Here is a 15,071-nt window from a genome sequence, read left to right as displayed (position 1 = left end):
ATCAAATACCAATAACTATTGAATATATAACAATATTAAAGAAAGCAAACTCAACAAACACCAAATTGAATTTGCTTGATGACTCTTATTGTGCAATATATTTAACTTTTAACCGGATATGATATAAGCTAGTTCCGAGAACTTCCGTAAACCTGTTCCGTAAAAAGATTTTTTTTTACATGTATGCAGAAGCTGCTTTTCAGTTTAAAAAAAACGTATGTTTTGTATATAAAAAGCATTATTTATCATTTCTATGAAATGAAAAGACATTAAAAAACAGTTAGTACTAGCGTGATGTAAGACTACGTTACCCACAATGCAACAACAACTTCATCGTTGGGTTTTTTTGGTCTCGCGGGCTTTGTTTTGATATGGCGGCAGGCTTCGAATTTTTTGTTTGTTGCCTTTGTATAAGGCCCGATTTCATCACAGTAAACCTGCTTTTCTCCTGAGTAACAGGTAATGTCGATGTGTTTTGTGATGCTTGGTAATGTTGTAGTGTCGTCACTACGGTGTAACATCCGGGAAAAGGTTTTATGAAATAAATAAAATGCATCCTGCTAATAACGGGAGAGTGTGGACGAGGAAGCCAAGCCTTTTAAATAAAGCGACATTTGACAAAAATGAAAAGAGCACTTCCACATTCCACGTGAGCCACATGTCATAAATGCCACCATTCTCTCCTATGTTTTTTAATAGACAGTGTTAAGATGATTGTTCGTAACCAAATATCTGGAACTGACTATACGGCTTCTATGTAGCAACCAGAACGGAAACCAATCTCGTATTAAAAAGGCAATGTCTTTTTTTTATATATAACGTCTCTATATATGGTTTTATTGGACCTGGGCGTCAGCTATAGGATGTTGGATGGTGTTTATTTGTGGCGTGATTAACTCTTAACCTGTCACCATAATCTTTCGCTTAGATCCCGGATTAGACTATCCTGCCTGCCACATCGCGGCCATCATGTCATCTCCAGCTGGCCTTCAGTACTCCCAGGCAGACTTCTTGGCCCGGTGGATGCCAAGTAGCACCAGAGCCGGAGTGATCCTCAGTCCCTCTCCGGATTTGGCTGGACCCTTGGGCCACACCTCTGCCGTGGGATCTTCGCCCATGTTGCCAGACGATTCCTTCGCTTCCGATTTTGCCCCGTTGCCCGCTTCTACAGACAGCAGCTGCCTGGGTGTGGATGCATTTAGACGGGCAGCAGGAGGAGAGATGACTGAGTCTGACAGGCCGGTGAACGGTCTAAACTCTGTTCCAACGAGAATTGCAGATGGACAGCTGGACACTTTGGACGAGATGGCAAGCAAATCACAGGATCTGCCCCTTATGATGAAGCTTGAACAGGTATGGACATCGGTGCTTTTCAGAAGCTGTTTTGTCCTGTAACTTGAGACAATCAAGTTGTTAAAAGTATAAAATTTGGCATATGTGACTCGCCCTGCTGCTGTGCATCTGAGGAGATGGACTTTCAATACCTAACATAAATGACACAGATACTGGGAGGATCTTTAGTTTTACTGGTTTACTGATACAGGGGTGAGACAAAGCAGAAAAAAATGAACTTGTAATTCATTTATTAATAATGTAAAAACATTTGGACACTTTAATCCCACTTTAATCTCCTAATATATGCAAATTTTGGGCCCTGCGTGGACTTCATTGTTGATTACATCACTGCTTCCTGTATACTTAATGCACCTCCATCACACACACTCCTTTACGTTTCTCTGCTATTAATAGAATTTTCCCTAAGGCAATTATGTTGGCTGGGACACAGATGCAATTAAACACTTAGACTATATGTCAACTGGCAGTATGTGCAGCGCATGTGAATTGACACTGAGCTGAAACTACTCAGAAACATCTATGTTAAGTGTAGCTTAAACCATCTGAAAAACACAGATACCATATATTGTGGCGATCGAGTTGGCAGTTCGTCTGGTAATCGGAAGGTTGGCGGTTCGAGCCCCGGCTCCAACAGTCTCGGTCGTTGTGTCCTTGGGCAAGACACTTCACCCGTTGCCTACTGGTGGTGGTCAGAGGGCCCGGTGGTGCCAGTGTTCGGCAGCCTCGCCTCTGTCAGTGCGCCCCAGGGCGGCTGTGGCTACAATGTAGCTTGCCATCACCAGTGTGTGAATGGGTGGATGACTGAATGTAGTGTAAAGCGCTTTGGGGTCCATAGGGACCAAGTAAAGCGCTATACAAATACAGGCCATTTACCATATATACCATATATATTAGCTACACCATATCTAATTAGAATTGAATGTAATATGTATGTGCAGTTAAAGAAATGGCAGCAGCACATGCAGGAGCAGCTAAAAGCTCATCAGCTGGAGGAGCTGCTTCATCTCCAGGAAGAGCAGCAGAAGTTACTGGGAACTCTGAATGGATCCGAGCACTGCACAGGAGGTCAGAGAGTGAAATTACATGAACAACTGCAAAGTGATCATTTTGCGTTCAGGGTGAATGTGGTGTGCATGTATTTATCCTGCTTTATAAACTGAAGTGATGATAACCCATCTTACAGAGAGTTCAGAAATGTCTGGACCAGAGTGGGTTGAGGACACGCTCCACAGGTCATGTTACACACAGCGCTCATACAGTCCTGATACAAATCACCGTAGAGTCCCACAGGGCTCTACGATCGGCCGTCAACCAGAACAGCAACTTTCACTAGTTGTCAGACACGAGCAGCTACCCAAAGGTCAAGCATCTGAGGAGGGTGACCATGAGGAAGAGGGTAAGATATATTTATTTTAAATGTAAGTTTCAAATGTAAGGCCCAGGGTCCAGAATCGACTGACCAAAGACTCCAAACCGGCCCACTGCACAGCTTCACATGTGTGAAATGTGAAGGAGTACATAGAAAGTTACCACCACCACAAAAGTTGGTAACTAATAGATAAACAATTAAATGACACTATCTACCATAGAAATGCGTTTTCTTTTTTTTTTTTTGCAGGTGGTCCACAGTAAAGAATAAATTAGACATGATATTTTATTACTACAGGATAGTCTGGGCTATAAATTTCCAAAATATTTTCTCTAATTTTAAATATCTGTCATATAGTTTCACTCTTTCAGTTTACTTAAGATCAAAGCGGGCTGTATGTCTCCTATGATGTAAAACAAGTTTGACATCCCTGGTTTAGAGTAAGACACTTGCACAGTTTCTTGGTATTTGTTTTCTATAGAACTGCCCTGTCTTTCATCACATGGTCCACATGTTTTCATGGTTAACCGCTTTGTTTTTTTAGGTTCACTGGACTCCAGAGAGGATGAGGAGGAGCACAGTGTCAATGCGAGCTGTTTTTCTGAGGAAGACGACATGTTGATGCAACATAATGCTGTGGCAAGGACTGAAGATGACAGCAGAACAGAAGACAAAATCTTTCATGACAGGTAAATATTACATAGTCTTGTATTTATGTAGTATTAACATCAGACTGTCTCGACAGATCAGTGTTTGAGTAGGGTTTTGTTTGCCTCCTCAGACCTATAAGGCCAGGTATTGGTGGTCAAAAGCAGACATTTGAAGAGCTGCTGGAGGAGCAGCTGAAGCTGGAGGAGCAGAGGCTAAAGTCTGCCCAGCAACAACAGGTCAGAGGATGTGTCACGAGTGCTGAAAAGTATCAATAATGAACCATTCATTTGAGTTTTGCATTCTGCAGGTGACAACCTGATATAGGAATGTAATGTCTGCACAAATGGAGCCTGTCTGTATTTTGCAATAAAATACTCTATTTAACTGGAAAAACTAAAAGATTCCAATTTACATTGAATTCAAATCTTGTCCTATTCCTTGAACAGAGTCAAGATGGAGCCAACGCTGCGCAAGCCCTTCCTAAGAGAGCCTTTTTGAAGCGAGGAGAGGGCCTTTCGAGATTTACAAATAATCGGAAAGCTATGTTCCAAAAAACGGATGTAAAGGACTCCAGACCACCACCGCCTCAAGCCAGAGTAATCTCTCGCAGCAACTCGGAGCCCGCATATATTCAGAAAGGAGCCGCAAACAGTGCCCCACGGCTTCCTGTCCAGCGTAAAACTGCTACACTCAACAAGGAGAACCGGTTGAAGGGACTCAGTTCACCTCCTCACGATACGCGAGCAGTGACTAAAGTAGCACGGACAAAGGTTTTAGGTAGTCATCAGAGACAGAACACAACAGGACCAGAGTCTGTCCAAACTGATCCAGGTGGCAGACCAGCCAAACATCAGTTGGGGAAAGTTCTGCCGGTTCAGGCCGTGAAAGTCCCGTGTCTCAACATTCAGCCATGTCCTACAACCAAACAGGGCGGGAAGTTAGGACAGGCAGGGACGGCTGAAAATGAAAAAAGCTGTGGTTCAAAAGTGGAATCAGCAGAAGCAGGAGGGGTTTCTAAAGGAGGAGACCCAGTTATACAGGATTCCTTTGAGTTGTCTTTTCAGAAGAAGCTCCAGCGATGGGAGTGTGACCGACAGCTGGAGAGCATGGAGCTGGGAGAGTTTGAGCTGCTGGAGCAAGCGGCTGAAGAGCTGTCCTTCTCATCTAACTCCTCCTTTGTCATGAAGGTGCTCTATTTCACTCTCAAACTCATCACGCTTTAATTCAGCACTTCAAATGCTCAAAAGTTTCGATGCCTAGTGTTACAATTTTTTGTCACACAGTTTTTTGTTTTGATAGCGTCTCTGTTTCCTTGTTTGTGGTGTTTCTGGTTGTTGGGATTCAGTATTTCTGCTGCCTTTAAGTGGTTAAAATCTACTATTGAATTTCTAAAGAAATTACCAGATTGGGTTGCCTTTCTCCAGGACTTTACTGTTAGCCGTGTGTTATGTAGACAATAACCCCTCTCTCCCCAAAAAACGAATACTCTGCTCATTGCTTGCAGGTTCTTCAGATGGATCAACAACGACAGCTGCAGACTGTAAAGGGGCTCCACCAGCGACGCCTCTCTTCAACTCCCATTAAATCACCTCCTAAAGGTGCATTTCAGAGGTGCAATAGTGTTGGGAACACAGGTGGCTTAGCATGTGAAAGCAACTCTTTGAACTCAGAAGCATTTGTAAAGACAAGAAATGATATACTAGAGAACAAAGAGAGCATTAAGGAGACACAGGGCATTGAGAGAGAGGACAAACATGACATCTCTGACACGACACCCTGCAGCCGCTCTGAATGTGGAGATGACAAAGTGGTCAAAAGTTCTCTCTGCTTCCCTGCACCTATTAACCCACCATATGACAAGCGGTCGTATGAAGATGAGGATAGTTTCAGGGACTCATCTTCAGATGTGGCTGAAGAGAATGATGTGGAGAGTAAGAGTGTCCACAGCAATAGCGAGGACTCCACTCTGATAGAGGGCAAAGACGGCGAGCAGGGGAGAGTCGTGTTTGATGACGACGACACATGGAACGACCTGGAGGACACTGCCATCGGCACAGCCGATGAAAGCAAAGAGCTCAGCCCGATTTCCAAGCCGACAGCCAGAGAAATTTCTCCCCCACAGAAAACTTTGTTGAGGAAAGTGGCTGTGAGCAAAGGTGTGGAGCTGGGGAAGGCCACAGGTATCGGTTCAGTCAGTCTGGAGCCTGATCATCCTCCGGCCTCCCAGCTCATGACAAAGTTATTCCCCTCCCTGAAGCCAAAAGCCCAGAGTGCACCACTCCGTCTTCCTCCAGCTGCTTCTGTTGAGTCCAAAAAGCCAGAGGAGGACACAGGTTAGACAAATACTTTCTTTGTTTATTATTGCATTAGTAGAATTAATGTTGATTGAATGTTAATAAACTTATTACAGTACAAAATATCAGCAACTCTGATTTTGTGTTATAACCCTGCAGCTACATGAGTTCATGTGTTTATTAAATGAAAAATTGATAGTAAAGCCAGTTAAAAACCACACATTCCTCAGTGTGTGGTTTTATTATTTATCAGTTGTGTATGCATGTTGTTGCCCTCAGGCCAGCAGGTCCAGTCGAGACAGCTCAGGGAGAGACTGGCTGAGCTGGAGATTGAGATTGAGAGATTTAGGAAGGAGAACGTTGCGCTCACCAAACTCAGACAGGAGAACGAGAAAAAACAGGAAACTCTCAGGTGATATGGTCTTCTTTGCATAAGCGATTCAGTAAGGAGTGAATGCAAGTGTAAAAACTTAATAAAAATATAAAGACACTGCATCTGGTATTTGGAAGTAACCTCTTCAGTGTTAAATCCAGCTCTGTTTTCTTTTGGGAGAAATAATTTCATAAAATGTGTTATTCCTCTCCTTCCTCATGTAATGCACGTTTGTACTTTGCTGTTTGTGCTGTAGGTCAGAGCGTTTGGAGTTTGAGCAGATGAGAGCAGAGGAGATGGCCAAGTTTGAGGAGTACAAGAAAGAGGAGACGAGGAAGCTGCAGAAGGAGCGCAAATTGTTTGAGAAGCACGTGTCAGCGGCCAGAGCTATTCCTGATAAGAAGGAACGAGAAGAGATCCAGGTGAGCGTGGACATGACGCGCAAAATAACCACATGAATATGTGCTCAATGTGTAAAAAAGCAATACAGGAGTAATCAAAACATGACTGTGGAGCAATTAAATTCAAACATAATTAAATAAAGGATATCAAATCTTATTGTTTGGTGATGGTATTAATGCTTAAAAAAGGTTTTGAGAAGAAGATATTTATGTGTCTGTCTTTATTCTCCCTTTGCTTCTCACATCAGGAGTTGAAGCAGCAGCTGAGCTCCCTGCAGGAGGAGATGAAGAGAAGGGAGAGTCGCTGGTCCTCCACACAAAGCCGCCTGCGCCAACAGATCGACTCCCTCAGACAAGAGAACAGTTCACTGCGTGATGAGGTGCCTGACCCCCCCTAACGTTTTCTCTGGTTACACACGCGTAGCTTTAAAATGCACCGTTTATCTGGATTGTAAAGAGTGGGTGAAGGCTGAAAACTGAACCCTGCGTCTTCCTGTTTGTCTTTGAATTGAAGATCCACGTGCTAGAGAAGCTCCGTCTGAGTGCCTGGAAGAAAAACCCTGCTGCTGCTGAGAAGGAAAGTCCCAGAATGTTTGAGAACAATACGCCACCTGTGACCAAAGGAGTTAAATTTGCTGTAAGCTCATTTATAAAGTCTGTTATTGTTATCTAAAAATGATGACCCCGTGTTCTGAACTAAATACCTTATATCAACATGCAGAGGAAAACATGGGAGAAGTTATAGCCCCACAACACTTCATTTTGTTTTTTTTTACTATCATCAGTGCTTTGGCAGTCTTCAGAGCTTTAGCTGTGCAGGAACTCTAATTATTCTTCTCCAATTTCGACATTGCTGAGTAACTGCAAAATCACACTTTGTTTCCAGAGTCCTCTCGACTCCAGAGGGAGTGACAGCAGCCCTCCACATGTCAGCTCTGCTCCAGCCACTAGAGGGAACTCCAGAGACGGCAGTCAGGGTGCTGCAGGTACAGTCAAGAGTTTCCATGGAAGGGTTTTTTTAATCTTTCAAAATAACTGTACAAATAAGTGTCCAAAGCCATTTCAAGAAAAACTTTGGAAGCTGAGGTTGTCTGGCGATAAGTCATCTTTAGCAACTCTGAGCCAAAAAACAAACAAACCTCACCTTTTTTTTCCATCTTTCAGCTCAGCATAAGTAGTGTGGTTAACTCTATTAGCTTTTATAATGTCAGTTTGAGCTAGAGCAGGCCTACAGACCCAGTGCACGTAGTAGCTGGTGGACGTATTGGAGTATTTGACATGTGTATATTGAGAGATTTTATGTCTGTTTCAAGTTGAGACTAGAACAGGATTAATAGCGTGATTAGACCTAAATTTGCCAGGTGGACACAAACAGACTCCAAATCATTGATGTTTGTGTCTGCTGGGTTTGTAAATAGCTAATTTTCCCATATTAATAGATTTTAATCATCCAAAAAAGCCTGGGATTGGCTCAGAGTAAAAGTTTAGGAATTTTTAGAGTTTTTGTCAATGATCATCATTAATGATTCTCATAAACACCTTGAAAAGCACGAATGGTCGAGTCTTTATTGTCCATATTTTTATTCTCTGCAGGAATAAAGAGCAGCCTGAGGAAGCCAGCAGGGCCAGGCTCCTCTTCCACCTCCGTAGCCAGCAGGAAGTCAGAGGAGAGGTCAGCACCTGCCGGGAGCCAGGAGAACTCACCAAACCAAGAACACTTATACAACTGCTCTCCAGTAAGAGCATCATCAGTGTCATACAAACACTGCAGTGTTTCCTGTAAATGATGCAAAACACCTACTGACATCCAGATAGAGGAAGAGGCAACGTTTATGGCACAAATTTAAGATACATTTGAAAGGTCAGATGTTTATTAGTCTGATTCTGCATCAGGGACAGAACAATTAAAGTCTTGTTTAAAAAAAAAACAAAAACAAGCTTGTCTGTATGTGCTGCTCTGTCACAGACCTCATGTTTAAAATCTTCGTATTGCAGAACACTGATTCTCCGACAAATGAACTTGAGCTAAGTAAGGCTGAAGAGACCGAATCAACCAGGGAGGTTATCACACATCCTGATGGCAAGGTGAGAAAATAAGATGTACATTCATCCTGATATTAAATACTAATGTGAGCCACCAGACAAGAGATGTGCTGAAGAATTGATTTTGCTTTCTAAAGAAGTGCGTCTGCTTTATAATCGTGGTAGCAGCAGTTACATACAGCTGAGTTTGGCCCTGTTTTCAACAGTGAGTTATTTAAACAGGAAGGTTGCACTACTAAGTGTGAGTAATTGAGTCATTGTGGAATAACCTCAAACTTACATTAGCATTAGCTTTTATTGTTGATATTCAGTAGAGGCTGTTGATGGAGCTGTCCTGATGTTTCCAGTTAGAGAAGGTTTTGGTCAGCGGTGATCGTCTCATAGTTTACCCCAACGGGACCAGGAAGGAGGTTTCAGCAGACGGACTGACGGTCAAGGTCATCTTCTTCAACGGAGATACTAAACAAGTCACGGCCGACCAAAGAGTGGTGAGATGCTTGCGTTGCTTTATACTCATATTTTCAGTAAATACATGTACGCTGGTCTCCTGGACATGTGCTGTGTGTGAGGAGAAATGTTGGACTGTTTCCTCCTACTTAAAGGCAGGATGTGAGGAAGGAGGGGATGGGTGGCTCTGTCAGGCGTACACCACTGTGTCAGGCTACGTTCACACTGCAGGTCTTAATGCTCAAATCCGATTTTTTTGATCAAATCTGATTTTTCAGTGTGAACGTAGCCTTAGGGAGGGGGTGTCTAGCAGACTCATTCTGACGTATTGAGTAGAACAGCTGTTCAGAGGGAATCAACGTGAAGATATGAAAACATCTGACAGATTCAAAATTGAGAAATAAACGAGATCAGGACAAACAAAGTGATGCAGGCAGACAGACCGGGGAGGCCTTTTGAATCCGTTAGCCTTCCCGAATCACAGAACCAGAGAAAGAGCTACACAGACCTTTGCATGGTTCTTCTCTTTATCTTACCTGTTGATAACTAATGGTGCTGCCCCTTGTGCTCAGGTCTACTACTATGCTGAAACCCAGACAACACACATCACCTACCCAGATGGCATGGAGGTGCTGCACTTCGCCAACAACCAAACAGGTGAGAGCAGATGATGAAGCAGTGAAATTGCCAGGAGACAAAAGCTGCTGAGCTTTTTGCATTAGTGAGGTAATATTCCCATCTCATCTGAGTGCAGAGTGATAAACAAGATCTGCGTCAGAAATTGGTTGGGTGGGGAACTCCAGGCCTCAAGGGTCGGTGTCCTGCAGGTTTTAGATCTCACCCTGGGTCACCACACCTGAATCAAATGATTAGTTAATCACCAGGCCTCTGGAGAACTTCGAGACATGTTGAGGAGGTAATTTAGCCATTTGAATCACCTGTGTTGGATCAAGGACACATCTAAAACCTGCAGGACACCGGCCCTCGAGGCCTGGAGTTCCCCACACCTGGTTTACTGCATCATGAGTTCTCCAAAGTAGCAATCTTGAAATGCACTGTTGGAAGCAAATTGGCTTTTCTGTCCCATCAAAGAAAATTGTTAGTACTACAAAAGTCAGATATTCACTTTACTGTAAGAAGAAGGATAAAATAAAGTAATTTTAACACAACAGTACTTAGGAGTAAAAGTGTAGGAAAGGAACTTCCTTTCTCATGCTTGTCTTGTGGACTTTGGACATGTGTACCAACTCATATTCTACATTAATTTTTATTCCTGCTTCAGAAAAGCATTTTCCCGACGGCCGTAAGGAAATCACCTTCCCAGACCAGACAGTAAAGAACCTTTTCCCTAATGGCAGGGAGGAGAGCGTACTGACAGACGGGACCATCATCCAGGTTAACTCGTAAGTCGACCTTATATTTACCTTTAATCAATTTCCCTTACTACCTTTATAACAAAATGTTTTTTTTGCACAATATCCCTTACCAGACATGTACTCATAACTTAATTTTTGTAGGACTTCCGTACCCCTTTCCACTTCTGCACTGGGCCCCATGAGTGGTATATTTAAAATGACAAGGAAAAAAAAAAAAGACAGCTAGTAGAAAATAAGACTAATTTTTCCATCATATGGGAAAGTCAGATATTGTGAATGTTGGAGAAGGAAATAGCAAATACTTCATAAAAGAGTGATGATAACAGGTGGTGCTACAATTTTCAGTCTATTATGTGTTAATACATCAAACAACTGACTAGTGGTTAAAGAAATTGAGTATTACCACCACTCAAGACTAACTGGGCATCTATACATGCCGTTTCTCTCAGGGACGGCACCAAAGAGATCCTTTTTAACACAGGCCAGAAGGAGATCCACACAGCAGAGTACAAGAGGCGAGAGTATCCAGATGGCACAGTGAAGACCGTCTACGCAGATGGGAGGCAAGAAACCCGCTACCCCACCGGGCGGCTCAGGATCAAAGACAAAGATGGAAACGTCATCCTGGACACCAAGGTGTAGAAAGGTGGTGAATCTCAGTGACTGAAACTTGAAGCATTTTTATTATTGCAGCTATTGTTCAAACTGTGAAAAAAATCCAGGACATCAGAGAAGGATGTCTGGAGAATTTGGTGCTTTGTCTTTATTTATTTTCTTCACATGTGATAACAGATACAGGTGAGCTTTGGACATTTTGTTTTAACGATGTGACATAATCAACAGTTCAACCTGCTTTGATATTCTTGAGTTGACACTCCTTGCTTCTGAGATTCACAAATCAGCTTGTTGTTGTTTTTAAATACTTCTGTCTATATGTAGCAAATAGAGTTATGTGACACACTTTTGTGCCAGTGGTTTTAAGCCCACCCACTAAAGCACAACTGGCAGTGGCACAGGCTCAACAAGCACTACCCATGGGTGTAAAAATGAAAAACAGACCAATAAATAAATGCCGGTTTAACACACTGAGTAGACTTGGCGTTATAGAGGAGACAAAAGGAATGCAACACAATACACCTCAGTCTTAGATTCACAATGATTCCTAACAGGACCTTCTTTTGCACAAAAATCTGGGATACTTTTTAATAATTCAGCAAGTCCAACAATGTTTTGACTTGACCCTCTGGGTTTGTTCAAAGTAACCACCCAGTCAGCTTGTTCATGGCCAAAAGTGTTCACCAACAGATTATGTCTGTAATTTTTATTATTTTTATGGTTTTTTGGGTTTTTTTGCAATTTTTTTCTGCATAAAGTTTTGAACTAACATTAGTTCTTTCCATAAATATTAGATAGTCATTACTTTTTACATTTTTAACCCGTTAAACACCAGTTTGTTTGTACAATGCACTTGTTGGAAGACAACCTCAGAACTCAATTTCATATATTTGCAGTGCTACTGGAACTTCTTGTATTATTAATAGTAGAGTCTGGGAAATCTAATTGATTTACATTAACATTGATTATTATGGATTGTGCTCAAAAGACACACATTCCTCCGATTCTATGTGGGATATTGCTGTGGTAGGTTTGGTGACGCCACAGACGAACAATAAAAATCTTCCTCTGTTGCAACTGGAGGAGCCGGGGAGGTAGCTCTAGGTTGTTTCCCCTGTGCCAGTTTTCATCTGAGGAGTTCCTCTGCCAAGGTGACCATAGTAAAGACGTTGTCCTTTGAGCTCCTCTGTCAGTTGGAGTCTGCACTCCTTTCCCTTTTTTACTTCCTGAGAACTTCCAGTGTTGTAAGGGTGCACAGCAGGTAAAAGGATCTCCAGAAGTAAAAGTGCTTTCAGCATGTGCTTCAAAGCTCAATAGCCTGCATCAACAGAAATTCACTGCAGCCTATTTAATATGTGATGTGTCATCATTTATTCCAGTCTATCTTGCAAATACATGTTTGTGTTTGTGCATGACATTGCAGCACAAACTGTTAGATCCTTGAGATCAAACCTACGTCAAAATTGTGTCATTATTTTGGTCCATTGGGAGTGCGGTAAGCCATCAAACACCCCTATTGGAAACTAGGAATATTACATGAAATTGCTTGTTTGGCCAAAAATTGGTAAATTATGTAATTTGGTAAAAAACATTAAAAACTACAATTCATTTGTTGAGTTTAGAATGAAAGCAATTTTACCTAAATTGCATGATTTAGTACTGTCAATAACAAGGAATCAAATGTTATTATAACAGGTTTCAACAGGCCAAGAATGGCCACGATAGAGCCCAGAGGGTTAAACTTTCTCCTACTATCCTAGTTTTGTCTTGCAAGACAGCCTGTCTGTTTGTCCCAGGATATTCCTGCTTAATATCCAAACCACGACCTGCTTTCGTCTGCTGTGGATGAACATTTGTAGTTTTCTCGTGTTTGCAACTATTTTTATTTGTAAAAATGTTAAATGCATATTTATTTCCCTAGCTGGCTGTACATATTTTTTTGTAAAATACATTTTCTTTTTAAAAAAAATTTTTTTTTAAATCTTTGAGTGTTTGTAGAGACCGTATCACATCGTCCTTTTCATTGCACCTTAGTAAAAACACACTGCAGAGGTCAGTGAAAATGGGAATATTTTACTTAGCACCTTCATACAGTAAAAGAAAAGAGAAAACAAAGTGCTACATGAACAGCTTTAATCTCTGCTGTACAGGAACAATGAAAATAAATAGAACATTTCTGTACTATATAAAAACTAGGAACAAAGAAAACCAGAAGAACACAAAACCTGAACTGAAAACAAACTGAGCCAGGAAGCCTGAAAAAGATGATACATTTATTATTAGCTTGCTGTTCTGTTTATTAATAGCAAGCTACTATTAAGTCACTTAAATATACAGTTCAAAAGATTCTGCTGGTTACTTTTATTTCTTTGCAACATTTAGTATCTGATCCTGTTTGACTTTAGAGCCACAACAAAACGTTGAATCACAAATCTCCACAACACATTTAAACAGCATTGGTTCATCAGCCACAGTCTAATGGGGTCTGTATTTAACTGTGTCCTGGATGCTACTCACTCTCTTTGGTAAAGTTAAGAATGACTGTGGACAACTCGAATCATACAGATGCAGACATTTCAGAAAGCATTCTTTCTAAAGAAATTTTGGTGCTTGAAATAAAATGCTAAAAACTTACCTGAACAGTGTTTGGAGGGTGTCTTTCCACTTTACTCAAGTTCTGCCAGTCCTTTGGTCACCAGAGGCAGATGGACCAACTCTCCATCCTCGCTGTACAGCAGCACTGTGAGCTCTGGTTCTTGAGCCTAAACCGAGGAGGACAGTGAGATACTGACTGGAAGCAAACAAAAAAATTCTCAGGCTGTGAGACCAAAGATTTGACAGTATAAAGAGTGCAACACAGGACTTATTCTGCCTGATTTGAAGTTATTAGGTAGTCTTGTTTACATACACATTTATTATTTATTAGTTACACATGGCAGTGTCCGTTGGTGGATCCTTTAAGTCAAAAGTTATGGTAAAGATTCATTAAGATGCTGGAAATCTTCAACACATTTGGCACCACATCAACATGATGGGAGCTAGCCCTATTCTACAGTGGTAAACAAAATACTGTGAGGATTTGTGCATTCAGAACAAAACTGCAGCTTGATGTCCTTGAAGACGAGGCAGTATTTTCACGGCCTCTTTGTCTTTGACTGAATCATTAACCTGTTTTGTTACATATAACTCCAGGGCTTGGCAGAGAATAACTATGATCCCCATATGTTTGTTTTCTTCTGTATGAAAAGTGAATTACTGATATTACATTTGCTCTTGACCTTTATATATAAACGTATGAAAAATTTGTTTGTATTTACAAAAAAATCAGAAGTGCCACACAGAATAAAAGGGCCATGAAGGCCGTAAATAGGACTGCTAGTAAAAACTGACTTAAGGAAAGCAGGTTTCCATCTGCTGAGAAAACATTTTCAGCAACAACATTTATGTTTGTTGTGTTATCTTAGAGCTCACAGTGAAAGATAACACAGCTAGTTTAGTTTAGTACTGTTTCCAAAAACCTATCATGGCACATTTTTAATGACATTTCTTTAATAAATGAAACTTATGTCTTTTGAATGTAATTTCTTAGTTTTAAAAACAGTTATGTTGTGTGTGTTTCATACCACAACAGAGGCTGTGATGTTTTTGTGTAACAGGTCGATCATTTCCATTGCAGCCTTCATGCTCCATTTGGGGCTGTAGGGCAGCACATTTTCCTCCCTTGTGACACTCGGAGCTTTGAAGCCAGCGACTTTGACTTTTAGTGCCCTACATGGAAACTCCAGCAGCTCAGCTGGCATTTGGCGCAGCCTGCCAGGAAGCAACACATTATGAGAACGCCACTCAACACATCCGCATGTCCACATCATCTGTTTATCAGTAGATAAACCCCATTCAGGGTGGGTCTCAAAGAAATTCAAAGTTAAACAAACAGCAGCTTAAGACTGGAGCCTACATTAAAAGCCAGGATATCTTTTTCTTATCTGGCTTCACTTACACCAACATCAGCAGTCAGGCTAAGCGGTCACATGATGGTGTTTATCAACTGGATTAAGTCACCCTAGGGTTTCTCAAACTAGCTGCGAGTGTGTTCACATAAAACAGAAAGGAATGGCAGCATATGCTCAAATCTCTACTTGCTGATTA

General features: G+C 41.5%; 2 protein-coding genes across 3 annotated transcripts in view; one reads left to right on the top strand and one right to left on the bottom strand.

Moving 5' to 3' along the window:
* The first annotated feature begins 281 nt into the window (after positions 1 to 281).
* cpap (centrosome assembly and centriole elongation protein) lies at positions 282 to 13,559 on the top strand. Of its 2 annotated transcripts, none has more exons than XM_086265451.1 (19): positions 282 to 459; positions 929 to 1,353; positions 2,295 to 2,421; positions 2,540 to 2,752; positions 3,270 to 3,414; positions 3,507 to 3,612; positions 3,823 to 4,563; positions 4,881 to 5,709; positions 5,950 to 6,082; positions 6,300 to 6,465; positions 6,693 to 6,824; positions 6,959 to 7,081; positions 7,331 to 7,430; positions 8,038 to 8,180; positions 8,440 to 8,529; positions 8,835 to 8,975; positions 9,507 to 9,591; positions 10,217 to 10,337; positions 10,792 to 13,559. In XM_086265451.1, the coding sequence occupies exons 2-19, from the start codon at positions 970 to 972 to the stop codon at positions 10,961 to 10,963; spliced, it is 3,951 nt and encodes a 1,316-aa protein (XP_086121577.1). In that variant the 5' UTR covers positions 282 to 459; positions 929 to 969; the 3' UTR covers positions 10,964 to 13,559. The 2 variants fall into 2 exon arrangements, with proteins under 2 accessions (XP_086121577.1, XP_086121576.1); XM_086265450.1 differs by having other exon boundaries at positions 286 to 459; positions 10,760 to 13,559.
* rnf17 (ring finger protein 17) overlaps positions 12,979 to 15,071 on the bottom strand; it is a 38,922-nt gene continuing 36,829 nt past the window's right edge. Inside the window, exons 36-38 of the mRNA XM_086265449.1 lie at positions 14,549 to 14,735; positions 13,561 to 13,687; positions 12,979 to 13,180 (exon numbers count right to left, since the gene is read on the bottom strand). Coding sequence (XP_086121575.1) covers positions 13,592 to 13,687; positions 14,549 to 14,735 — 283 coding nt within the window. The 3' untranslated portion in view covers positions 12,979 to 13,180; positions 13,561 to 13,591. The remainder of the gene's footprint in view (positions 13,181 to 13,560; positions 13,688 to 14,548; positions 14,736 to 15,071) is intronic.

Source organism: Aulonocara sp. 'chitande type north' Nkhata Bay, linkage group LG16, assembly GCF_057382095.1.
Source record: "Aulonocara sp. 'chitande type north' Nkhata Bay isolate Kocher_YH1m ecotype deep benthic linkage group LG16, A_spYH_male_GT1.1, whole genome shotgun sequence".
Taxonomy (NCBI): Eukaryota; Metazoa; Chordata; class Actinopteri; order Cichliformes; family Cichlidae; genus Aulonocara; species Aulonocara sp. 'chitande type north' Nkhata Bay.
The sequence above is the reverse complement of the archived record's forward strand: the minus strand, read 5'-3'. Positions and strand labels throughout refer to the sequence as shown.

Coding starts and splice junctions, on each gene's coding strand:
- cpap (XM_086265450.1), top strand. CDS start 970: ATGTCATCTCCAGCTGGCCTTCAGTACTCCCAGGCAGACTTCTTGGCC. Junction 8,181..8,439: donor ACTTATACAACTGCTCTCCA/GTAAGAGCATCA, acceptor TTCGTATTGCAG/AACACTGATTCTCCGACAAA. Junction 8,976..9,506: donor TCACGGCCGACCAAAGAGTG/GTGAGATGCTTG, acceptor CCTTGTGCTCAG/GTCTACTACTATGCTGAAAC.